This window comes from Oncorhynchus nerka, linkage group LG11, assembly GCF_034236695.1.
Source record: "Oncorhynchus nerka isolate Pitt River linkage group LG11, Oner_Uvic_2.0, whole genome shotgun sequence".
NCBI classification, from domain to species: Eukaryota; Metazoa; Chordata; class Actinopteri; order Salmoniformes; family Salmonidae; genus Oncorhynchus; species Oncorhynchus nerka.
The window spans coordinates 20468202-20494348 of record NC_088406.1 but is presented as its reverse complement, the minus strand read 5'-3'; the positions used below and the strand labels follow the sequence as shown (position 1 = coordinate 20494348).

Below are 26147 nucleotides of genomic sequence, written 5' to 3'. Positions count from 1 at the left end.
ATGCTCTGCACAGGACTGGAGAGATGCAAACTGCTGATCTAGGGTCCATCCGAGCAGGTTGTTATTGATGTGACTTTTGATGTGAAGTTCTGTGCTGATGTTATCCCTAAACTGAAGGCATTTTATTTCACACATATGCTGCCAAGGAGAGTAGACGAGTTACAGTCAGGTAGACTAACTCTGTGCTCCAAATATGTTCATCTATGTGGTATCAAGGCTCAGGCCTAATAACTTGTGTTTTGAAATAGTTGTGCCTTGTAAAGCTCTCTCTGTCAGCTCTACCTTATTATCTAAGCATAACTCTGGCGTGTTGTTTTTGTCTTGCCTTGTACAGCTCTCTTCATACATGTTTATCTAATGCCTACAGATAAGTCCTTATGATTTCTTCATATTTTAATTCTACCTTGTATGGCTCTTCATTTTCATATGGCACTTCATGAACTTACCTAAGCATACCATAACTCATCTTGCACTTGGCAAATTATGGTGTTAATGAAAACACTATGAAATTCCACTGACTTGACATTTTCTTTGATACTTAACATTTTGAAATGAAGGACGAGGAGGCATGTCTAAGGGTTTCAAATGTGTTTTCAGTTTGATTCTGGGTTTGATTTTCAGTGTGGCACTTGATAAACAGTCTTCCCTCTTGGTCTGCAAGAGACATTTTGATGTTGATTTTTAAAATGTTTAAATAGATTGAAGAAGGCATGACAACAGCACCGATTGGATGCCTGTAATTATCAGGAACAGGCAAAGCTACAGTATATTTAAAATGTATGAACATTAAAAGTATTCAGATTAAATAGGAAACTATATATACAGTTGAAGTCGAAAGTTTACATACACCTTAGCCAAGTACATTTAAACTCAGTTTTTCACAATTCCTGACATTTAATCCTAGTAAAAATCTGTTTTAGGTCAGTTAGGATCACCACTTTATTTTAAGAATGTGAAATGTGAAACCTATACAGACAATATCTTCATCAAACAACACGGTGTCACGATGCATCAGTGACATGGCAGTAGATGTTTTGAAACAATTACTGCTTTGCATACAAGCCAGTGAATGATATGTGTTGCAGCTGGATGAGTCAACAGACGTGGGGGGCCTGGCACAGCTCCTGGTATATGCCCATTATGTTAATGAGGGGTCAATTAAGGAAGACATCCTCTTCTGGAAACCAGGACAACAGGAAATTATATTTTTAAAGTACTGAACAGCTTTGTGACATCAAATAGAGTTTGATGGTCAAGATGTGTTGGTATCTGTACTGATGGCACAAAAGCCAAGACAGGGAGACATGGTAGAGTGGTAACGCGTGTGCAAGTAGTTGCTCCTGACGCCACTTGGGTACACTGCAGCATCCACCAAGAGGCTCTTGCTGCCAAGGGAATGCCTGACAGCTTGAACGACGTTTTGGACACAACAATGAAAATGGTTAACTTTGTTAACCCTGAACTCTCATGTATTTTCTGCACTATGCAATGATATGGGCAGTAACCATGTAATGATTTTACAACATACAGAAGTGCGCTGGTTATCAAGGGGCAAAGTATTGATGCGTTTTTTTTAATAGAGACGAGCTTAAAGTTTCTTTACTGACCATAATTTTCACTTGTCTGACCGCTTGCATGATGACGAGTTTCTCATATGACTGCCCTACCTGGATGATATTTTTCTCACCTGAATGATCTGAATCTAGGATTACAGGGACTCTGCAACTATATTCAATGTGCGGGAAAAAATTGAGGCTATGATTAAAAAGTTGGAGCTCTTCTCTCTCTGCATTAACAAGGACAGCACACAGGCCTTTCCATCATTGTATGATTTTTGTGTGCAAATGAACTCAAGCTTACGGACAATGTTAAATGTGATATAGCGAAGCACATGAGTGATTTGGGTGCAGAATTACGCAGGTACTTCCCGAAACGGATGACAAACACAACTGGATTCGTTGTCCCTTTCATGCCCTGTCTCCAGTACACTTACCGATATCTGAACAAGAGAGCCTCATCGAAATTGCATCAAGCGATTCTGTGAAAATTTAATTTAATCAAAAGCCACTGACAGATTTCTGGATTTTCTTTGCCTTGGCAAATAGCGCTTCTTAAGGATCGGCGTTCCATCAACAGGACAGTTGTAAATCATGCAGCGCGTTATATCAAGTTCACAGATTTTAGAGAAACAACAAATTTGATACATATAAGTGTCTTATATCAGCTGAAAGCTTAAATTGTTGTTAATATAACTGCACTGTCCAATTTACAGTAGCTATTAATGCAAAAAATGCCATGTTATTGTTTGAGGGGAGAACCTAACAACAAAACACTTTTTTCACAATGATAGGTTTGATAAATTAATCTCTGAAGGTGAAATATGTACTTACATTCTGAAATCTTGCTCTGATTTATCATCCAAAGGGTCTCAGAGATAACACGAAGTGTCGTTTTGTTAGATAAAATCCTTTTTCATGTCATAAAAAGGTCCAAATAGCACGTGCGATCGATTTTGTATTTCCACTCGTTCAATTTGCAAAGAAAGGAATATGTGAAAACCTCACCCTAAACGTTGTTTTAACGAGTCAAATCACGTTCGTATGAAAAATGGAATATGAATGCGAATGTTTCCTTCACGATTTGCCCAAATGTACCTGCGGACTTGACACCACATGTATTATTGTTCACTCATTTTTCAAGTTATCTATCTGAAACTTTGCACATACACTGCTGCCATCTTGTGGATAATATCTGAATTACAACCAGAGTGATGGCTATAACTATGACATTTCTCTTGCATTTCAAAGATGGTGGTAGAAAAAGACCAGTTGTTTTTTTTCTTTGTATTTTCTTCTACCAGATCTATTGTGTTATATTCTCCTATATTTAATTCACATTTCCGCAAACTTCAAAGTGTTTCCTTTCAAATGGTACCAAGAATACGCCTATCCTTGCTTCAGGGCCTGAGCTACAGGCAGTTAGATTTGGGTATGTCATTTAGGCGCAAATTGTAAAAAAGTGGGCTATCCCTAAGAATTTTTTAAGACACTGCTGCCCTTTGCAACCACATACCTATGTGAGAGTGGATTCTCGGCCCTCACCAGCATGAAAACTAAATACAGGCACAGACTGTGTGTGAGGAAAATGATTTAAGACTGAGACTCCCTCCAATACAACCAAACATTGCAGAGCTATGAACATCATTTAAAGCACACCCTTCTCATTAACCTGTGGTGAATTATTCACAATTTTTATTAACAAATAAAGTTTTATATGTAAGATGGCTAAATAAGAGATCTTTGTCACTTCCCACGAGCAGGGTTGTGACAAAAACTCACACTCATTCTTATGTTTACTAAATGTATCGTATAGTGTGAGTGTGGCAGGCTTACAATGATGGCAAAATAACAACATTTGAGAGTGTGCTAACCCTGGTGCTAGAGGGGGTACAGCTGACCCTGGTGCTAGAGGGGGTACAGCTGGAGGTTGAATGTTTGAAGGGGTACGGGACTATAAAAAGTTTGGGAAGCACTGCTGTAGAGTTTTGCTCGAATAATAGTGGCTGTATGACTCCCATCTGGAATGGAGATTTTGTGCTTTCTGAAGAGTATTTTCAGAGCAGTCGATGATGCAAGTGGTGTTGCACTGAGGCATTGTGTTCTCGGTCGTCTCCCTCGGCAGCCATGGAATGTAGATCCTCATGTGCTCCTCCATTGTGTCAATCCAGTAGGAAAGGATTCTGCTCACTACTCCCTGGGACACAGCAAAGCATTCCGTAAGATCACTGTCATGCCCTGACCATAGAGAGCATTTGTTTCTCTATGGTGTAGTAGGTCAGGGCATGACTAGGGGGTATTCTAGTTTATCATTTCTTTGTTGTGTTCTAGTTTATATTTACTATGCTGTTAATCGTTGTCTCTAATTGGGGATCATATTTAAGTAAATATTTCTCCCACCTGTGTTTGTGGGATATTTTTTTGTGTTTGTGTCTGTGCACCACGAAGTCAGCTTTAGTTGTTCGTTTATTTTTTATATTTTTTTGCTTTAGTTTCACTTCGCCTTGGTCTCGTTCTTACGACAACCGTGACAATCACCCTGGAGTAGATTCAGCTTCATCAAGATTAACGGTATTTTATCCGTTAAATGCATTTTGAAGTAAACCTGGTAGAATTTCTGCAGAAATGCTACATGGTCAAAGAAAACAGTAAGTGAAAGGCCAGTATAACACTGAGCTAGTGTCATTCTTCAGAATGGTTTGGGTCAATGGCTCTGCACCACCACCTTGGGTTTGTATGTGGCAGGTGGGCTTGTTGACTGGTTCTCTTGACACGTAGCTGTGATCAGTAAGTTCTGGAACCTCCCATTGAGTACCAGCATCTTTACGCTGCGGTGGCATTGGCACACTGTTGATGTCCTGATGAGATGTTCTGTACTGGAGCATCATAGCCCAGCCACTTCTCAGGGAAAGGATGGTCTTCAGTCGGCCTCTTGTCCACAAAGTGATAGGAACAGTCTGAGGCTCCTCAGAGGAGGAAGGGGAGGACCATCCTCCTAAGTGAATTTCATAAATGTTTTAATTGTAAAACATTTAAAAAGCTATCAGTTTTAGATAAAACTATACTAAATATAATCACGTCACCAAATAATTGATTAAAACCTCTTAGGGAGGCTGCGAATTTTCGCAGCTTTTTGTTAAAAATCGCGCAACATTTCAGCGCCCTGCTACTCATGCCAGGAATATAGTATATGCATATGATTAGTATGTGTGGATAGAAAACACTCAGACGTTTCTAAAACTGATTAAATCACGGCTGTGACTATAACAGAACGTGCGTTTCATCGAAAAGTGCAGGAAAATCTGATCACTGAAAATGGAAAAATATATCCATGCGCCACTTCAACCTATTGATAAAGGTGAACCACATTAAATGGGGCCGAGGTTGCGATACATACAGCTTCCACACGATGTCAACAGTCTTGTCATTTGTCTCGGATTTGTTTCTTGGTCAAACGAACAAGAGACAGCCCATTTCTTACGTTCTCCGACCGGATATTTTTGTTGAGATTTACCCGGACATTATTTCCAGACGTACAGCTATAGAATATACATCGCCTCGTGATCAATTTGATCGCTTATTAACGTTTACTAATACCTAAAGTTGCATTACAAAAGTATTTCGAAGTGTTTTGTGAAAGTTTATCGTCAACTTGATGACGTTGCGTTATCAAACTCAGCTTTTTCCTTGATTACACAGTCTTCATAGATCGATATCTAGGCTATATATGGACCGATTTAATCGAAAAAAAGACCCAATAGTGATGTTTATGGGACATCTAGGAGTGCCAAGAAAGAAGCTCGTCAAAGGTAATGAATGTTTTATATTTTATTTCTGCGTTTTGGGTAGCGCCGGCTACCGCAAAATCTGTCGTGTTAGGTGACGTTGCAGTATTTTGGGGGTACATGCTATCAGATAATAGCTTCTCATGCTTTCGCCGAAAAGCATTTTACAAATCTGACTTGGTGGATAGATTCACAACGAGTGTAGCTTTAATTCACTACCTTGAATGTGTATTTTAATGAAAGTTTAATGAAAGTTTGAGTTTTATCAAAAACTATAGGTGGCGCTCTGAAATTCCGCTGAGTGATGTTCCTGCATGGGAACTGTATTCTGCGTAATTTGCAAAGGCCTACAGTCTCCTCAACAACACTGTGTAAGGTAGCACCATGGTGTAGCTGGAGGACAGCTAGCTTCCGTCCTCCTCTGGGTACGTTGACCTCAATACAAAACCGAGGAGGCTCATGGTTCTCACCCACTTCCATAGACTTGCACAGTAATTTTGACAACTTCCGGAGGATGTCCTCCAGCCTATCAGAGTTCTTGCAGCATGAACTGGCATGTTGTCCAGCCAATCAAAGGATCAGATAATTAATCTAGCACTGAAAGCATAAGCTACAGCTGGCTAGCACAGCAGTGTATAAATTGTGGTGAGTGGTTGACTCAAAGAGAGAGAAAGACACTAGTTGAACAAATCATTTCTTCCAAAATGAAGGAGAAGAAAGAGAGAGTGTCATTTTTTCCACTTTCAGTTTCACACAAATGCAGTTAGCTAGTTCAGCCTACTGAAACACACTGCTCAGAGCGATGCTATGTTAGCCAGCTGGCTATGCCTTTCCAACACAACACTGGAACTCTTCCAAGTCAAGGTAAGCTTTCGGTATTCGATTATAATTTATTGCCACCGTGGCCCGCCGGTGTAACTGCTTACTGACTGTACACTGTAACATTACTGCATGATTGTAGCAGGTTTACCAACACGTTATTCATAAAAAAATATCTATTTAACCTTTTTTTTAAACTAGGCAAGTCAGTTTACAATGATGGCCTACCGGGGAACAATGGGTTAACTGCCTTGTTCATTGGCAAAACAACATATTTTTACCTTGTCAGCTCGGGGATTCAATCCAGCAACCTTTTGGTTACTGGCCCAACGCTCTAACCACTAGGCTACCTGCCGCTCCACTAGGGTACCTGCCACCCCACTAGGCTACCTGCCGCCCCACTAGGGAACCTGCCGCCCCACTAGGCTACCTGCCGCCCCACTAGGCTACCTGCCGCCACACTAGGCTACCTGCCGCCCCACTAGGGTACCTGTCGCCCCACTAGGGTACCTGCCGCCCCAGTCAGCTAGCAGAGTAGCCTAGTGGTTAGAGCGTTGGACTTGTAACCGGAAGGTTGCAAGTTCAAACCCCCGAGCTGACAAGGTACAAATCTGTCGTTCTGCCCCTGAACAGGCAGTTAACCCAATGTTCCTAGGCCGTCATTGAAAATAATAATTTGTTCTTAACTGACTTGCCTAGTTAAATAAAGGTAAAATAAAAATGTAAAAAATATGGTGACAACGATGTAGGCTATGTGTACCTTGTCACATACAGCTGATGTGTTGTGCATTGATGTCCACAAGCAAAGGGAAGAGGTGAGAGGAGGAGAGATGCGAGAAGAAATACCACGTGGCTGCTATGAAAGTGAACTGTGTTTATGCGTGATCAGAGGTCTGTTGAAAATGTTTCTTAAATGGAAGCAAACGGAACAATACATGGACAAACATACCTGAATTTGTCCAATAGAAAATCTTGTTTGCAACTGTTGGTCTAATGATTACACCCTATAGCAGCTAGATGCAGGCTACAGTCCGCAAGGTGGTATTGAATGTCACTGTCTGTTCATGTGTCACTGTCTGTCACCTTGAATTTGTCTCTCAACCTGTGTGCATCTACATTGTAAACTTTAATTCATAGGCTACGTTGTAGCAATGTGTATAGGGAAAATTAGAGTACAATGTAGTAGCCTAAACCTATTGCTGTTACATTGATCTGGGTCAATTGACTATGAATAAGAGCCATCCAATATTGCTAAAATAATAAATAAGGCCATGCTCATGAAAAAATAAATAGTCCTCCCTCATCTTAAATGGCACTGACAGCTACTGGAACACACAGAGCCGGTTTGGTAGTTTCTTCAAGTTCAATGCTTTGAGCCAAATCCGAAGAGACCCATCGTCCTTAGAGGTGAGTGCAAATCAAAAGGCGCCTCACAACTGCACTCGCTCCTCACAAAAGTCAGGTAGCCAAAACACTCCTGCTCCATGAACAGCCTCCGTTCATGCCAGTTATTTTGGCATCCCTTTACCAAACAAAAAAGGCCAGTTTTGTATGAATCCATGTTTGGGGAGTTGTGAGAAGCGATAGCAAGTGAGTTAGCTAGCTAGCTGCGAATTATTGGCCTGAAGTGCTTAACCGGAAGACCCCCACAATAAAACCAAAACAGACCCTGCCCAGATTTCTGTTGAAAATGAGATGAATAGCCTAATGTTATAGTCTAATGTTATAGTCTAATGCTATAATCTAATGTTATAGCATAATGTTACAGTATAATGTTACAGTATAATGTTATAGCATAATGTTACAGTATAATGTTATAGTCTAATGTTATAGCATTATGTTATAGCATAATGCTTGACTGGGTTGCTGAGTGTTAGGGAGTTGGTTTGAAAGCCCTTCAGAATAGAGGTGATGTGTTGTGTATGTTGTGGGTTTTGATTGGCAGACTGATGATAGGTGTGGAGTTGTTCAGCTCTGCGTGTGGAGAGAAGGGCTCTCTGTCCCTGATGGGACACTGACGGGTAGAACACTCACCTTCCATTGCTCATCAGACCTCCGTCAACACGCTGGAACGTCACTGGGGTCAGAGCGGAGGAGAGGAAAGAGGGGGGGCCAAGACATAAAGAGGACGAGAGAAAAGACAAAGCAATACGTTGAGTTTTCACATAGTTTCAATGACATTGATGACCACATGAAGGCTGTATTACCAACACTAATACCAGTTGAACAGAGAGGGTACTGATGGTTTTAGCACCCAATCAGGAATTGTCCTTGTGAACGATCAGACCACTACACCCCATACTCATGTGTCCTCCCAATGTCTTCTGCAGCTGGCTGGATATTGATGGCTTCACTACGGAATGCAGAGGCCTCACAGTGTCCATTCTTATCATGTACATTTGAAAAAGATGCTGTGAATAAGATAGCAGATTGCATTTGTTTGCATAAAGTGACACGTAGTGTATTTCTCCCAAGGACAAGATGCTTGATCAGAGCAGAAACTAATTTGATTTAAAAAAATGTTGGTTTGAGTTATTATCGGATTTGTGATTAGAAAAACAAAATGATTAGAAAAGGCAGAGGGCTCATTAGTCAGGTAGAATTAGATGTGTGGGGGCTGGATGGGAGTGAGTTACAGATCCCTCTAGTAGCTGAGAACTCTGACTAGCATGACTCTCAGAAGCCATGATGTGGCCTGTTCCATTACAGTGATCTATAGATAATAAATAAGGGTCTTTGTCAGCAGCTAGTAAAACTTTAGCAGCTCAGAGTAAGAGACCGTTTCATCTCTGCTCAACACGGATGATGACAAGAATACATCAGAAGACTGAGAATGTAAAACTTCAATGGATCACAGGAAATAGAAAGAAAAGAGGTAAAGAAGCCCAGAGTTTTGGAAATCACCCTGTGCAGATGACAGGGGGAGAAGGACAAAAGAGAACCCTGCTTGAGTTGAGGAGCTGATAGTATTTTGGCTCATTTGTTGTCTAGATGGAGATTAAAGGGAGGAGGAGTGCTGAACATTTCTTCTCTCCTCTCCCCCACTCAGGTTTATTTCCCGACAAGCCCAGGCACGGGCTAAATAAAGTCCTCAGAGAAAACAAGAAGAAAGGAGGATAGGAGATGGGGTTTTCTAAATGAAGGAAGTGGCTTGGGTGTGACACAGAAAGGGGCTGCTGGTAGGATAACCTCTCCACTGTGTCATCAACCACTACAGACTCGACCAACCAAAACATCTTTACCATAATCATTCTTGAACGGTACATGAGCATGTTGCAGTATGAGAGTAAAACAAACCACAAAACACAGGATAATGATTAAAATAAGAACTCCCTTCTTAAACCTATACTGTTCTTTTGCTTCAGTCATACCACACTGGTTTATTTGCATTCAGCTTTGACAACTACTCTATAGCTACTTCTCGTTGTTCCACTACCAATAAACTATTCTCTTTCTCTCTCTCTCCATTTACTAGGAGAAGAAGAAGAGGAGGGAGAAGGGAATACGGAGGCTGATACTGTGCTCTGCCGTGGGGAGGCCTCTGATGTCCATATCTGTGCTCAGACACATTTCTGCTCTGCTGTGGAGGACTTTAATGTTAGCCAGCCTGACGTGGCTGTGCCCAGATAAGCACTTTCTCCAATATGAATACAGATTAATCCCCTTTAATAACCATTAAAGGGGGGAGGACATAATCAGCATATACAAATTCCATCAAATCTTCTTCCCTGCTGGCCGCGTGCCTCCACAAACCCGTGATTTACTCTCCTGTATGACTGCTTTACTGTAGGAGACAGACGGGAGGACACTGTGTGGGCATCACCTCATCTCCTAGCTCCTAGCTAGTGAACACCCTAAAATGACACACCACTAAAATACAACCACCATCATTTTCATATTAAATCTATCTAAACCAGTCCTATTCGCCCCTTTTAGTCCTTGACTCAAATGTCATCTTCCAGTGACACCACCCTGATCCTCTAGCCTCAGTGCAGTGTACTTACAATCTAATACACACACACATACACTCTTCAGTTTCACTAGTACGTTTGAGTGGATCACTTTTCTCCCAGCGGCCAGAGCACCAGGTGAGAATAGGGAGATCGGGGAGAGAAGCAGGTGTCACACCCTGATCTGTTTCACCTGTCCTTGTGATTGTCTCCACCCCCTCCAGGTGTCGCTTATTATCCCCGGTGTAGTTATCCCTGTGTTTCTCCGTACCAGTTTGTCTTGTTTGCCAAGTCAATCAGCATTTTTCCTTTTGGTTCTAGCCCTCCTGGTTTCGACCCTTGCCTGTCCTGACTCCGAACCCACCTGCCTGACCATTCTACCTGTTCTGTCTTCAAGCCTGCCTATCCTTTTGTACTGTTTGGACTCGGATCTGGTTACTGAACCCCTTGCCTGGCCTGACCTCGAGACTGCCCTTCGTCTGGTACTGTTTTGGACTCTCACCTGTCCCTGACCTACCTCTTGCCTACCCCTTGGATTAATACATATCGGAGCTCAACCATCTGCTTCCTGTGTCTGCATTTCAACCGATCGCTACCTGCACCTACCCGCCTGTCCAACATCACTACTCTGGACGGCTCTGACTTAGAATACGTGGACAACTACAAATACTTAGGTGTCTGGTTAGACTGTAAACTCTCCTTCCAGACCCATATCAAACATCTCCAATCCAAAGTTAAATCTAGAATTGGCTTCCTATTTCGCAACAAAGCATCCTTCACTCATGCTGCCAAACATACCCTTGTAAAATTGACCATCCTACCAATCCTCGACTTTGGCGATGTCATTTACAAAATAGCCTCCAATACCCTACTCAACAAATTGGATGCAGTCTATCACAGTGCAATCCGTTTTGTCACCAAAGCCCCATATACTACCCACCATTGCGACCTGTACGCTCTCGTTGGCTGGCCCTCGCTTCATACTCGTCGCCAAACCGACTGGCTCCATGTCATCTACAAGACCCTGCTAGGTAAAGTCCCCCCTTATCTCAGCTCGCTGGTCACCATAGCATCTCCCACCTGTAGCACACGCTCCAGCAGGTATATGTCTCTAGTCACCCCCAAAACCAATTCTTTCTTTGGCCGCCTCTCCTTCCAGTTCTCTGCTGCCAATGACTGGAACGAACTACAAAAATCTCTTAAATTGGAAACACTTATCTCCCTCACTAGCTTTAAGCACCAACTGTCAGAGCATCTTACAGATTACTGCACCTGTACATAGCCCACCTATAATTTAGCCCAAACAACTACCTCTTTCCCAACTGTATTTAATTTATTTATTTATTTTGCTCCTTTGCACCCCATTATTTTTATTTCTACTTTGCACATTCTTCCATTGCAAAACTACCATTCCAGTGTTCTACTTGCTATATTGTATTTACTTTGCCACCATGGCCTTTTTTGCCTTTACCTCCCTTCTCACCTAATTTGCTCACATTGTATATAGACTTGTTTTTTTTACTGTATTATTGACTGTATGTTTGTTTTACTCCATGTGTAACTCTGTGTCGTTGTATGTGTCGAACTGCTTTGCTTTATCTTGGCCAGGTCGCAATTGTAAATGAGAACTTGTTCTCAACTTGCTTACCTGGTTAAATAAAGGTGAAATAATTTTTTTTTTTTTTAAATTTGAGTCTCGCCTTGTGTCCTTATAGCAGGGGGTGTATCACAGAGAGGATGTGTTGACTGGAGTGGCAAGACTACAGCCAGAACCCCCAGCCAGCCTCCCTGCACTGGCCTTATCTCAGTCACACTGCTGGTACTGGACCAGTAGAGAGGAACCCCAGTCTGAGGGACTCATTTCATCTGTAATGGACTATGTTCTCCTCCTCTCTCTCCAGGAGAGTACACTGAGCAGACAGAGGCTTTTCTCTCCTGTATTTACACTTTATTCCATCGAGAGAGAGAGGCTGATTGCTCGCTTACTCAACATTGGTGCCAGTCATGTCCACTTTGGGAGAGCATGTACTGTGAATGTTTTACAATACAGGGATAACATTGTTACAGTTATCAAACTAACTGCAATTAACATATTAGTCCAGGACATATAGAGTAGAGGAGCAACTTAACACTAGGAAGAGGGATAAAGAAAACTACCATCAAAAATACAAACAAGTAGCCATTGAGGATATTTCAGAGGGGGAACATAATCACATATAACTACCAATCAACAACAACACCTGTAGAAAGAGAAGGACCCCTTCAAGCCCAATGCATACATCTCACAGGAACATCAAGAGGGGAGTCAAGCATCTTAAGGAGGAATACCCACTACCATCAAGAGGAGAGACGCAACAGAGATACCAGACAGACAGATGTTCATTGAAACATTGATGGTCAAAACACCCATACATAGACACACAGCAACACAGTACAGTATGACAACCAGGCTGATGACTCAGCTGGGATAGGGACAGTTGTTAGGCAGGAGCTATTTCTATCCATCTACTCCAGCGGGAAAACAGGTGTGAAATATGAGGTTTTGCCACCTCAAGGTAGGGATTTGATTTGTATTGGGCAAGGCCTGGAGTCTGTCAAACATATATAATGTAGGCAGGAGAGGAGAGGAGAGGGACCTGTGGCAGGAGGTGAGGAGGGGAGGGGGGGACGGACAAATGAACAGTACCTGCAGGGGTGAAGGTGAAGGACTGAACTGCAAAACAAGAAGACAGAAAAGTTGTGTTAAAAGCCTGCAGAGATGCTGTAAGCAGTGCATTGTGGGGAGCTCTGCACACTGGGGCTGAGGGACAGGGAGGCCAAAGGGGGCCAGAGGAGGGGGCCCATCAACATGACCCAAAAAGCAGCTCAGAAGCCACAGAGATGTAGAGACAGCACCAAAAAGATTACACAACATACACAAAATTAAGAACAGGTTACAGCCATTTGACTGACTGTGGCAACATCAAGAACTGTTCAAGTTCTAAAGTCAAATTGCTGAAGGAATTAAAAAAGAGAAAAAATACAAACTATTGAGAGAGCGAGAGAACTATTTTTCTTGTACTGTTGATTTAAAGTCCTAAAGCCATTGTTGAATAACATTACATGCATTGCTAATGTGCCATCTACTTCCCACTCTCTAATTAAATAGGCTGGCAGAGGAAGGCTGTCCATGGTGGTTGACTGTCCTGACTGGGGTCGAGCACCCACACTCAGTCTGAAATGCCAGGGTCGGTGAGTAGGAGGATGGATGGACTGGCTCCAGCTTCAGCATGGCTCAGTCCTGAGTGACCGGCCAGACCAGCAGAGTCAGTTATACCAGCGACCCACTCAGGCCATGCCACCCTAGGCTAGTATCAACACCGTGGGAGGATGTGTCAAACATCACAACTTGATTCGCGCCAAGACTCTGCTCGGCTTCAAGATATTCCATCTGAGCCTCACCATCTCAGACAATAGAAATATCCCCTCACAATAGAGTCAATAAATAAGTATTTTAAACATAGGATGCTAATGAGGAAGTTTGTTGAGTACTCTGCATTGGTGGCAAGAAAACAAGCTCCCAGAGGTAGGGTGTGTATTTGCGCAAGTACAGTACAGTTTGTATGTTGTGTGCAGAATTGGTGTCTGTGTGCACTCTCCAGTCTGCCTGTCTAACCTGCGTAGTTGCTGAGCCCCTTCCTCTTCTTCCTCCTCCAGTACAGCCAGATACTGAAGCCCATGAGGATAACCCAGCAGGCCCCTCCGATCCCCGCTATGAACGCTGGCTGCTTCACCACATCTGTGATCTGCTCCGTGATGCTGTTGTTCCTGTTCCCACTTATGATCACGTCACGGAAGTCCTTACCTGGGGTGGGAGGGACAGGAGGGACAGGGGGGACAGGAGGTACAGGGGGGACAGGAGGGACAGGGGGGACAGGAGGGACAGGAGGACAGGAGGGACAGGGGGACAGGAGGGACAGGGGCGACAGGGGGACAGGAGGGGCAAGGGGGACAGGGGGACAGGGGGACAGCAGGGGCAAGGGGGACAGGAGGGACAGGGGGCCACAGAAGGGACAGGGGGACAGGAGGGAAGAGTGGGACAGGGGGACAAGAGGGACAGGGGGACAGGGGGACAGGAGGGGCAAGGGGGACAGAAGAGACAGGGGGACAGGGGGACAGGAGGGACAGGGGCGACAGAAGGGACAGGGGGACAGGAGGGGCAAGGGGGACAGGGGACAGGGGGACAGGAGGGACAGGGGGAACAGGAGGGACAGGGGGAACAGGAGGGACAAGGGGGACAGAAGGGACAGGGGGACAGGAGGGACAAGGAGGGACAAGGGGGGCAGGAGGGACAGGGGGGAAGGAGGGACAAGGGGGGACAGGGGGACCAGTGTGAGGGTGTGTATGCCAGGTTGATTGTTTAAAAAACAATGCTGAAAAAGTAATAAACCATGTTGTCCCCCCCACATATTCACTAAGAGCTCAATTCTACTTCAAGATATGCCTTCGACCTCAACAGGAAAATGTGAATTCTATGCACAGACTTGTAGTTAGGATTGGGCTCCAGGTATAGAGCAGTAGATACGATAAGATACAGAGGCAATACCAGAGTCTTGTCAATTACAGCTAACATATTGACTGAGAGAGTAGAACATGGGTGTGCAGACAGACAGAGGGGAGGGAGGCGAAATCCTAAAAGCTGATGACAACCCCTCAGCTGATCCTGCTGTTTGCTTAGCTCAGACTCTAATTCTCTTCAGTAAAATAGACCATGTGAGATGAGAGGCACACACCCTGTTCTGGATCGATCTTCCAATCGAAGCTCACTCTGACTTGTCTGCCTGACACTATTTCATGGAGTGCAATACGAATTGGTTCTCAGAAGAGCACACATGACAATATATGTGCAATCTTTGGCTTGGACAACTGAGATAGATTATAGGAGTGACATTGGGGAAATAAGAGTATGCTACAGGCCAAGCCATCAGTTATGGGTGAAATCAGACAATCTACCCCTGGTCCACATAAATCACACAGAACTACACAACAGCCCGGCAGCTACATATCAAAATAACAGAGGTATGGTTTAAATACAATCAGTCTGACTGATCATTCATGTCACACACTCTCTAATAGTAAATACTTTTGCTCCAATCAATGATAATATTGAGCATTTTGTGTTCACTGCCTAGAGGCCATATTAATTGCAGTAATGTTTCATTTATTTTTTATTTTTTACGATATCTGTCAAAAGTGAAATGGGCTTTTCTGTAATTATGGATGAGTAATCAATAGACCACTTTTACATTCCTACATCATTCTACTATAAATCTCCCTTTAGCTACCCCCCCCCCCCCCTTCCCCGTCTCTTACCGATGACGATGGGCTGAGGTTCACTCTTGACCCCCACACCTGCGCTGGTGCTGGCGGCAACCTCCACCCGATACAGCACCCCCACCTGAAGCCCCCCCACAACCACCGACCGGATGGCTGCATCCACCGTCTTATTCACGTGGAAGCGTGTCTCATTCCCTAGGCACCAGATCTGAAGAGAGGGAGAGGGAGAGGGAGAGGGAGAGGGAGAGGGAGAGGGAGAGAGGAATAGAGCGTCCTGTCACAGTGGCATCAGGCCGAGTATTATATTGATTCTGATGGCATCTCAGTAAGCCAGAGTCATCAGGTTACACCCAGTCTATCTTCTTTCAGTAACCTGCCTTGTACTCCTGGATGATGCCGTTCTGGTGTTCTGGAGGAGGGGGGTCCCAGGAGATGCTGATGGAGGTGCTGTTCTGATTGCCCACCATCAAGACTGTAACCTGCAGGGGAGGGGCACTGGGAGCTGGGGTTGAGGGGAGACAGATAGGGGGGGCAGTAGTCTGGTCAGGGAAGAGGGATAGCATTCCATTCTCCGATACACACACAACCTCACACACACACACACACACACACACACACACACACACACACACACACACACACACACACACACACACACACACACACACACACACACACACACACACACACACACACACACACACACACATACTCTCTCACACTCATCTTTATTGTGTTGGGAGTGTGTGTAGTTGTTAGCAGGTGGAAGACACAGGTGGCTGTGGGGAGAGCAGCAGCTCATTAGAAGGGGATTTACATGGAGAACAGGCAGGTCTGACATGTCCATCTTTAACATTTCACTATGATTTAATATCCCAGCCCTTGCTCCTGCTCCAACACAGAGGGATTCACACACAGAATAGTGCTATTGATTTTCAGAGTAACAGCCAGGCAGAGTCAGACAAGTCTCCTCAGTCAAGCTATGACTCCCATATTGACTCAGCCAGGGTGGCATGTGGGTCAACAGGCTTATAGGATGAGCCGTACAGCAGTGCAGTCATACGTGAGGAAAATATGAAGACATTTATTTTTGGGAGAATTGAAACACGAGGCTAGGTAAACATATTGACTGGTTTCATCGATCAGCCAGGTGGAACTAAAGCCAGTGGGGAAAAGAGCAGGGGGGGCTCTAAAGTGAGGAACAGCTCTATAGATGGGGTTTGTACATGGCCTGAGAGACAGAGCCCAGAGCCCACAGCAGACACCAGCCCCTGAGAGACAGGGCCCAGATTGCACAGCAGACACCAGCCCCTGAGAGACAGGGCCCAGAGCCCACAGCAGACACCAGCCCCTGAGAAACAGGGCCCAGAGCCCACAGCTGACACCAGCCCCTGAGAGAGAGGGCCCCGAGCCCACAGCAGACACCATCCCCTGAAAGACAGGGCCCAGAGCCCATAGCAGACACCAGCCCCTGAGAGACAGGGCCCAGAGCCCACAGCAGACACCATCCCCTGAGAGACAGGGCCCAGAGCCCACAGCAGACACCATCCCCTGAGAGACAGGGCCCAGAGCCCATAGCAGACACCAGCCCCTGAGAGACAGGGCCCAGAGCCCACAGCAGACACCATCCCCTGAGAGACAGGGCCCAGAGCCCACAGCAGACACCATCCCCTGAGAGACAGGGCCCAGAGCCCATAGCAGACACCAGCCCCTGAGAGACAGGGCCCAGAGCCCAGAGCAGACACCATCCCCAGGTTTCATTATTAACCTCACATCGTTGTCATCGCATAGAAACTCACTGACCAAGTGTGCGCGCGGGTAAACGAATAACAACGAAGCAAACTGAAAATAAAGTTTTAAAAAATTATGTATTTCTCATTTCCGCTGCGACTGGCAAGGGATTCAAACCACAGCAGAATGCTGACAGGTCAATTACTCTGAGGCTGCCTCTCTCTCACCTTCCCCAGCTAGCTCCCACCCCTTTCCAAAATGGCACGTGTCATGCTGCAGATCAACGCTCATCCCTCACTGCAGTCATACTGGTACACTGACCCCCAAAAGGCCAAGAGAGGACCAGGCATGGAGGAAGAAGACAAACGGCTCCAATGATGAACACCATATTAGAAACCCCCACCAACGGAGCAGCACATCTCCCACCATGCTTAGAGGCCTCCGCCTCCCTCCGCAGCTGTGTTAGATTACACAAAGGTGACAAAACGCTAAGTAGCAGCAGCCATCAGAGACAATGTCGTTCAAAGTTAACGTTATGAATGATTTAACAGCTTATGAATATGCATATTTGCACTAAACAATACACAGTTCTCGTTAGGAACAGTAGCGGCTGCTCTAATATAGCCATTAACCTAGTGATGTATGGCTGGCAGGAATGTGACCCTCTGTCTCCACACACACACACACACGCACGCACGCGCGCGAGCACGCACGCACGCACGCACGCACGCACACACACACACACACACACACACACACACACGCACGCACACACACACACTGCCATCACTCCCATACTAAACAGTGGAGTGCTAATCTGGGCCTCAGAGCTATTGAGATATGCAGTAACTAATTTTCTATGCTGGGAAAAGACAGACAGCAGGCGGTAGATACTGTACTGTTGGCCTCCTACCCCCACTGACTACTGATTCTAACTCCCCCTAAGAACCAGGCAGGCTGGCTGGTGTTTATCATACTAGATGGGCCTCTCTGGTCCCTTCTGAGTCCCTGTCAGTGGACTTCATATCACTGGAATGTGTTCAAGAGAATGTTCTATCCATAGAATGTGTTCTATTTATCATCCCCTTGGCTTGACTGTCTGCCTCCCTTCTCCAGATGGACCAGAGAGAAGAAGAAGAGAGAAAGAAAGTGAATGACAGAGGGTAGAGTAATGGTATTATCCCATCATCCTCCTGGTGGAGATGCTCTGGGGATGTGGATGCTATAATAATGTTAGCTGATGTACACTGAGTTTTAAATCACTCTCCATACCCCTATTACCAATAAACTAACTAACTCCACCGGTCTCACAATGTCTGTCCTGTGGTCTCACAGTGTCTGTCTTGTGGTCTTACAGTGTCTGTCCCGTGGTCTCACAGTGTCTGTCTCGTGGTCTCACAGTGTCTGTCCTGTGGTCTCACAGTGTCTGTGTCGTGGTCTCACAGTGTCTGTGTCGTGGTCTCACAGTAAATGTGTCGTGGTCTCACAGTGTCTGTCCCGTGGTCTCACTGTGTCTGTCTCGTAGTATCACAGTGTCTGTCCCGTGGTCTCACAGTGTCTGTCCCGTGGTCTCACAGTGTCTGTCCTGTGGTCTCACAGTGTCTGTCTCATGGTCTCACAGTGTCTGTGTCGTGGTCTCACAGTGTCTGTCCCGTGGTCTCACAGTGTCTGTCCCGTGGTCTCAGTGTCTGTCTCATGGTCTCACAGTGTCTGTCTCATGGTCTCACAGGAACCTCCTGCACAGTCTCTACCTCTCTCTGTCTGTCTCTGCCTCTCTCTGTCTGTCTCTGCCTCTCTCTGTCTGTCTCTGCCTCTATCTCTCTGTCTCTGCCTCTCTGTCTGTCTCTGCCTCTCTCTGTCTGTCTCTGCCTCTCTCTGTCTGTCTCTGCCTCTCTCTGTCTGTCTCTGCCTCTCTCGGTCTGTCTCTGCCTCTCTCTGCCTCTGCATGTGACTGGGATGGGTCGACACACACAGAGGTTCTGCTGTGACAGAAATAGAAAGAGCTAGATCTCTCAGAGGGTCCAGGCTGCAGACAGAGAAGAGGCAGGGAGTTTTATCAGTGCTGGTAATAGCTGGGATAGGCAGGTGCTGTGGGGCGGTGTGTGTGTGTGTGTGTGTGTGCGCGTGTGCGTGTGTGTGTGTGCGTGTGAGATGAAGCAGTCACAGGGCATACATAGCAAACATACAACATACATAGTGCTGCAGCATACAGGGGCTGGTCACAGGAGACAGGACCCCTCCACTTAGACTGGGGGAAATAAATGGACCTATCACAGCAGCCGGATCTGAACTGTCTCCTCTCTTCCCAGGGCTGGATGTGTTTTTTTAGGGAAAGAAAGGGAGGACATAGCCTTGGGCTATCTTTGTGTTTATGTTGGTCGTGTTCCCCTGCATGGACTGTACATGTTTGTCTAACCTACTATACACCTTCATCACATGAATAGGTACAGCATGTACAACTATAGCACTTTCATCTGCCTATTCTTAGTGTAACAGGTAATGATGGGAATCCCAGTTCTACTCCATTAGAAGTGGGAAAGTATGAAGGATCCAACAGGCTGGCCCAAGGCCTGGAGGTATGGATTGTGTGTGTGTGTGTGTGTGTGTGTGTGTGTGTGTGTGTGTGTGTGTGTGTGTGTGTGTGTGTGTATCAGTGTGCAGCATGCCTCTCTCTGGCCCTGTCATGTCCTGTCAGAGTCAGGCTGAGGGTGACAGCTTCACTTCCCAGCAGGAAGTGAGCGAGCACTGTGTCCAATCACAGCTCAGCTCATGGCTGCAGGGTGATGGATGAGAAGCGGGCCAACAGAAACAATCATAAACAATCAAGCACAGCAGAAAGGTCAGCATGCTACACAGTGGCAGGACACACACACACACACACACACACACACACAAACACACACACACACACACACACAATACCTCTAAAATGTCACAGCAGGACACAGAGTATTGTGAGCGACATGTATGATATCATGGCAATTGGATGCCCTACAGGGAAATATGTCAAACAGTTATTCTAAATCTGGACGGAGGAAAATGTCCATGAAATAACATGGTGATTTCTTTACCTTCCTCTGTGGTGCGAGCCGACCTGGACTCACTGTCCATGCCCTGGAACTCATTGAAGTAGGGCCGGACCTTGAACTCATAGATGATGCCTTTCTTGAGGTTGGAGAGGACCACACTGCGCTCTGAGGGGATCTTCACATCCTGGGTCTGCCAGGGTCCTGGGGAAAACAGGCCAGACATCTGCCTGTACAGAACTCTGTAGCCCTGGATAAACTGGGACTGACGGTCCACCTGGGACAGTGACATGGGGAGAAGAGAAGAGAGGGGTTAGCTTCACTCACCTGTTCGAGGTTCCTAGGAAACACAACATTTATTTTCTCAGTTGGGACAGAGTTAAGAGGAAATACAACATGTCTTCTCTTCAGTTGGGACAGAGTTAAGAAGAAATACAACATGTCTTCTCTTCAGTTGGGACAGAGTTAAGAGGAAATACAACATGTCTTCTCTTCAGTTGGGACAGAGTTAAGAAGAAATACAACATGTCTTCTCTTCAGTTGGGACAGAGTTAAGAGGAAATACAACATGTCTTCTCTTCAGTTGGGACAGAGTTAAGAGGAAATACAACATGTCTTCTCTTCAGGTGGGACAGAGTTAAGAGGAAATACCACATGTCTTCTCTTCAGGTGGGACAGAGTTAAGAGGAAATAGCTAAAGATCATGACCATAGGTGTGCAGCACAGTAGTCAAACACCAGAGTACATAAAACAATGCTGTTCAACAGATGTAGTTGTTTCTCCCCAAGATCACATTGTGCCACTTTAGAGGCTGTTCCAGTTTTAATGGGTCTTTTATCATCAGAGCTGACACAATTAACTCAATTAGCATCTTTCCTCCGAGAGAGAGAGCGAGAGCAGAGAGAGAGAGAGAGAGAGAGAGAGAGAGCAGAGGAGACCGAGAGAGAGAGGGTAGAGGAGAGAGCAGAGGAGAGAGAGAGAGAGAGAGAGAGCAGAGGAGAGAGAGAGAGAGAGAGAGAGAGAGCAGAGGAGAGTAGAGAGAGAGAGCAGATGAGAGAGAGAGAGAGAGAGAGAGAGAGAGAGAGAGAGAGAGAGAGAGAGAGAGAGGAGGAGAGGAGAGGAGAGAGAACAGAGGAGAGAGGAGAGAGAGAGAGCAAGAGCAGAGGAGAGCGAGGATAGGAGAGCACACTGAGCACACAGCACCCAGGTCCTGCATAAAAAGGCTTTCAGGAGCACAGCTATCAAAGTCATACATATGCATGTCTCGTTTGTATTGTAAATACCAACTAGTGAAACCTAAGGCAGGGACCCACAAGGCCTAGAACAAACGTGTGAGTGTGAAACGATTGGTCGGTGATTGTCATCCAACCCAGAGGAACTCTGGGTACAGAATACAAACCAGGGACAATAAAGACAATTCTGTCCAATTGAGGAGACAGGGAGCCCAGAGGTGAGATGTGGCGCTCTCCCAGTCGATAAGGGGCCTTGGTTCTAAACTTGGGCCCATTTAGCCAGTGAGAGAAAAGTTGAATTTATAATGAGTAGGAGTGGGCATAACTCCCAGTAATGGCTGGTTAACAGTGGGAGAAGTGAGTGGGCCTTTCAACTGGGATATTAAGCAGCTGTTTCAGCCTGTGTAGCCGGAGTAAATAATCAGAATGGATTCTGGACTAGCGTGGTGTGTAACTTTCAATAATGGAATGATTTGGGAGTATAAAAGCCCTTCCGAGGCCGCACTATGTTTACTGAATGGGCCCTGATTGATTCGGTGGCGCTGTTCTGTGTTGATTGTACACACACTCATAAAGCAATGTTTAAGTATTGAATTAGCTTTTTAGTCTGGGGGGTGAGAGCTTATTATGGGGTGTCAATAAACATGTCACAGGGAAAACTGCTAAAGTGGTTCATTTAGAAATGAAAGCAGCCACCCCAATGTCACCCAATGACATCATAAATACCAGCTACGGCCTGATTTACTGTGGAACGGAACAACCGGGGCTCATTAACACAGAACGGAAGAAGAATGTGGAAATAAAGTCACCCTTCAGTAAGAAGAAGAGGGTGCATGTTTAAATGTCATGGTCTAATGTAGAAACAGACTGACTGTAAGTTACTACTGCTGCATACCCTCAGACTGTAAGTTACTACTGCTGCATACCCTCGTACTGTAAGTTACTACTGCTGCATACCCTCAGACTGTAAGTTACTACTGCTGCATACCCTCGTACTGAAGTTACTACTGCTGCATACCCTCGTACTGTAAGTTACTACTGCTGTACACTACTGTTACTACTGCTGCATACCCTCAGACTGCTCAGACTGTAAGTTACTACTGCTGCATACCCTCGTACTGAAGTTACTACTGCTGCATACCCTACTGTAAGTTACTACTGATACCCTCAGACTGTACTACTGCTGCATACCCTCGTACTGTAAGTTACTACTGCTGCATACCCTCAGACTGTAAGTTACTACTGCTGCATACCCTCGTACTGTAAGTTACTACTGCTGCATACCCTCAGACTGTAAGTTACTACTGCTGCATACCCTCGTACTGTAAGTTACTACTGCTGCATACCCTCGTACTGAAGTTACTACTGCTGCATACCCTCGTACTGTAAGTTACTACTGCTGCATACCCTCAGACTGTAAGTTACTACTGCTGCATACCCTCGTACTGTAAGTTACTACTGCTGCATACCCTCATACTGTAAGTTACTACTGCTGCATACCCTCGTACTGTAAGTTACTACTGCTGCATACCCTTACTACTGCTGCATACCCTCACACTGTAAGTTACTACTGCTGCATACCCTCGTACTGTAAGTTACTACTGCTGCATACCCTCGTACCGTAAGTTACTACTGCTGCATACCCTCAGACTGTAAGTTACTACTGCTGCATACCCTCGTACTGTAAGTTACTACTGCTGCATACCCTCGGACTGTAAGTTACTACTGCTGCATACCCTCAGACTGTAAGTTACTACTGCTGCATTCCCTCGTACTGTAAGTTACTACTGCTGCATACCCTCAGACTGTAAGTTACTACTGCTGCATACCCTCAGACTGTAAGTTACTACTGCTGCATACCCTCAGGCTGTAAGTTACTACTGCTGCATACCCTCGTACTGTAAGTTACTACTGCTGCATACCCTCGTACTGTAAGTTACTACTGCTGCATACCCTCGTACTGTAAGTGGCATGATTTCTCTCAATGATTCAGCCTCAGTCCAAGTCGTGTTTCTAAATTAATTAAACAGTGTCTCTCTGGCACATGTCCGTCCTTATGGTGGGGTAGACACAGACAGACTGTGCAATGGGTGTGTGTGTGTGTGTGTGTGTGTTGGGGAGCAGGTTGGTTGGTAAGCTGGTTTGAGCTACACTCCAGAGAGGGAAGACCACAAACATACCAAATATACACAAGTAATGTCAATGTACTTGTTTCTATGCAAAGCCTTTGACTTACTTCAAAATTAACCAAAGATAGATGCAAGATTGATGAGACCAGATGTCCCTGACACCTCTTTTGATGTTCTCTGCAGCTGAAAGAAACCATTTATCAACCGTTTGATGTCCACTTACTTAAGAGCCAGTTATTATACTATTTCAAAGCTGTAGAGTCTCAGGATTTATTTGACTCGTATTTCCTTACATGAAAACACCAATAGGAGCCCTGAGGAACACATTGCCAGCTTCAAAGAATCATCATCCCCTTTATATCAACTCTAATGACTTTAGGACTCAAGGTTGTAAAATCAAAGACATAAAACAGCCCAGAGCTGGACAGCTTCAGACACTGTTTGAGAATGAGGTTGGTGTAAATTGAAATTGATTTCCCATATTTAATCTTATCTGACAAAATAAAGAAACACACAGACACCTGGCAGAGCTGAATAGCAGTAACTAAGTGCAAAGTCTGCTGAATAGTTATGTCTGTGACAGACAGGTGGATTGTCACATGCACCAAATACAACAGGTGTAGACACCTCTTTGGGGTAGGTGGGACACCTGGCCAACTTCTGGTGAAATTGCAGAGCGCAAAATTCAAAATACAAAATTCGTAATATTAAACATTTATGAAAATACAAGTGTTATACGTACATCAGTTAAAAGCTTAACTTCTTGTTAATCCAGTCGCTTTGTCAGATTTCAAAAAGGCTTTACTACAATAGCATACCAAGCGATTATCTGAGGACAGCGCCCCGCACACAAAAGCATTACAAACATTTTCCAAACAAGGCGTCACGAAAGAAATAGCGATAAAATAAATCACTTACCTTTGAAGATCTTCCTCTGTTTACAATCCAAAGAGTCCCAGCTACATCACAAATGGTAATTTTGTTCAATAAAGTCCTTCTTTATATCCCCAAAAAGTTTAGTTTCGTTTCAGTTTAGTTGGCGTGCTTGATTCAGTAATCCACCGGTTTCCCTCGTTCAAAATGCATACAAATGAATCCCAAAAGTTACCAATAAACTTCGTCCAAACAGGTCAAACAACGTTTCTAATCAATCCTCAGGTACCCTAATATGTAAATAAATAATCACATTTAAGATGGAGAATAGTATGTTCATTACCGAAGATAAATAACGAAGTGCGCACCCTCACTGACGTGCGTCACAATACTACAGCCAAAATGGGAGCCAGCTAGAAAAACTACAAATTCTAGCTCATTTTTCAAAAAACAAGCCTGAAACTCTTTCTAAAGACTGTTGACATCTACTGGAAGCTCTAGGAACTGCAATCTGGGAGGTGTTCCCTTGATATTCCCATAGACAGCCATTATAATGAGTGGTGAGCTCATTATGGATTCTCCTCAGGGTTTCGCCTGCTATATCAGTTCTGTTATACTCCCAGAGATTATTTTGTGTTTTCTGGCCCCCTACCCCGTAGTTAACCAACAATGCAGTTTTAAGAAAATATAGTTATGAAAATATTTACTAAATAAACAATAATGAGGCTGTATACAAGGGGTACCTGTACCAAGTCAATGTGTGGGGGTACAGGGTAGTTAAGGTAATAGTTACATGTACTGTAGGTAGGGGTAAAGTGACTATGCATAGATAATAAACAGCTAGTAGCAACAGTGTAAAAACAAAGGGGCGGGGCGTGTCAATGTAAATAGTCTGGGTGGTCATTTAATTAATAGTTCAGTAGTCTTAGAAGTTGTTAAGGACCCTTTTGGACCTAGACTTGGGTGACTTGGGTGACTGCAGTTTTTGACAATTCTTTGGACCTTCCTCTGACACCGTGTGATAGACAAATTACAAATTTACCTGGTTTGTTTGATATTAATAGTTAGCCATTAATACTTAACAAATAGGAAGACATTTGTCTGTTTCATTCTGTTTCTGTAAAGAGATGGTTTACACTTTAGCTTCCAGAAGTTAGTCTGGGTGTAGGGTCAAGGAAATGGGTTGTGCTAGATAGCTTGTGCTAACAATGACTTGGTGATAATTACCTAAAGCAGGCATTCCATAGACAATATGTGGTGTGTGTGACCCGAGATAGAGATAGCCTGGAAGAGTTTAGAACAATGCCTCATTGTCCTGGCATCTGGGAACTAAGACGTATTGGGGGAAATCACCATCTTTTGTAGATAACCAAAGTGGCTTATCGGAGTTGGAACCAGTCTGATTTAGTATTTTTAAGTCCTATATAAGGTCTCTGTTTTATCATTATCATTATATATTCTATTCAAGTGAGAGAGACTTTGTCATTTCTGCAAATATCGATTAGTTATTGCAATAATGAAACCGTCGACCCCACAGTCATGAAGACTCTTGCCGGTTGGTCCGCTCATGTTCTGAGTGAATGTCCTGGTAATCCGTGTCCGCTCATGTTCTGAGTGAATGTCCTGGTAATCCGTGTCCGCTCATGTTCTGAGTGAATGTCCTGGTAATCCGTGTCCGCTCATGTTCGGAGTGAATGTCCTGGTAATCCGTGTCCGCTCATGTTCTGAGT

At 44.7% G+C, this 26147-nt stretch overlaps 1 protein-coding gene across 1 annotated transcript in view; it reads right to left on the bottom strand.

The window, feature by feature from the left end:
- LOC115136608 (roundabout homolog 2-like) overlaps positions 1-26147 on the bottom strand; it is a 427723-nt gene that overhangs the window by 65419 nt on the left and 336157 nt on the right. Inside the window, exons 15-20 of the mRNA XM_065024288.1 lie at positions 20229-20460; positions 15804-15928; positions 15463-15634; positions 13766-13954; positions 12797-12823; positions 8195-8237 (exon numbers count right to left, since the gene is read on the bottom strand). Coding sequence (XP_064880360.1) covers positions 8195-8237; positions 12797-12823; positions 13766-13954; positions 15463-15634; positions 15804-15928; positions 20229-20460 — 788 coding nt within the window. The remainder of the gene's footprint in view (positions 1-8194; positions 8238-12796; positions 12824-13765; positions 13955-15462; positions 15635-15803; positions 15929-20228; positions 20461-26147) is intronic.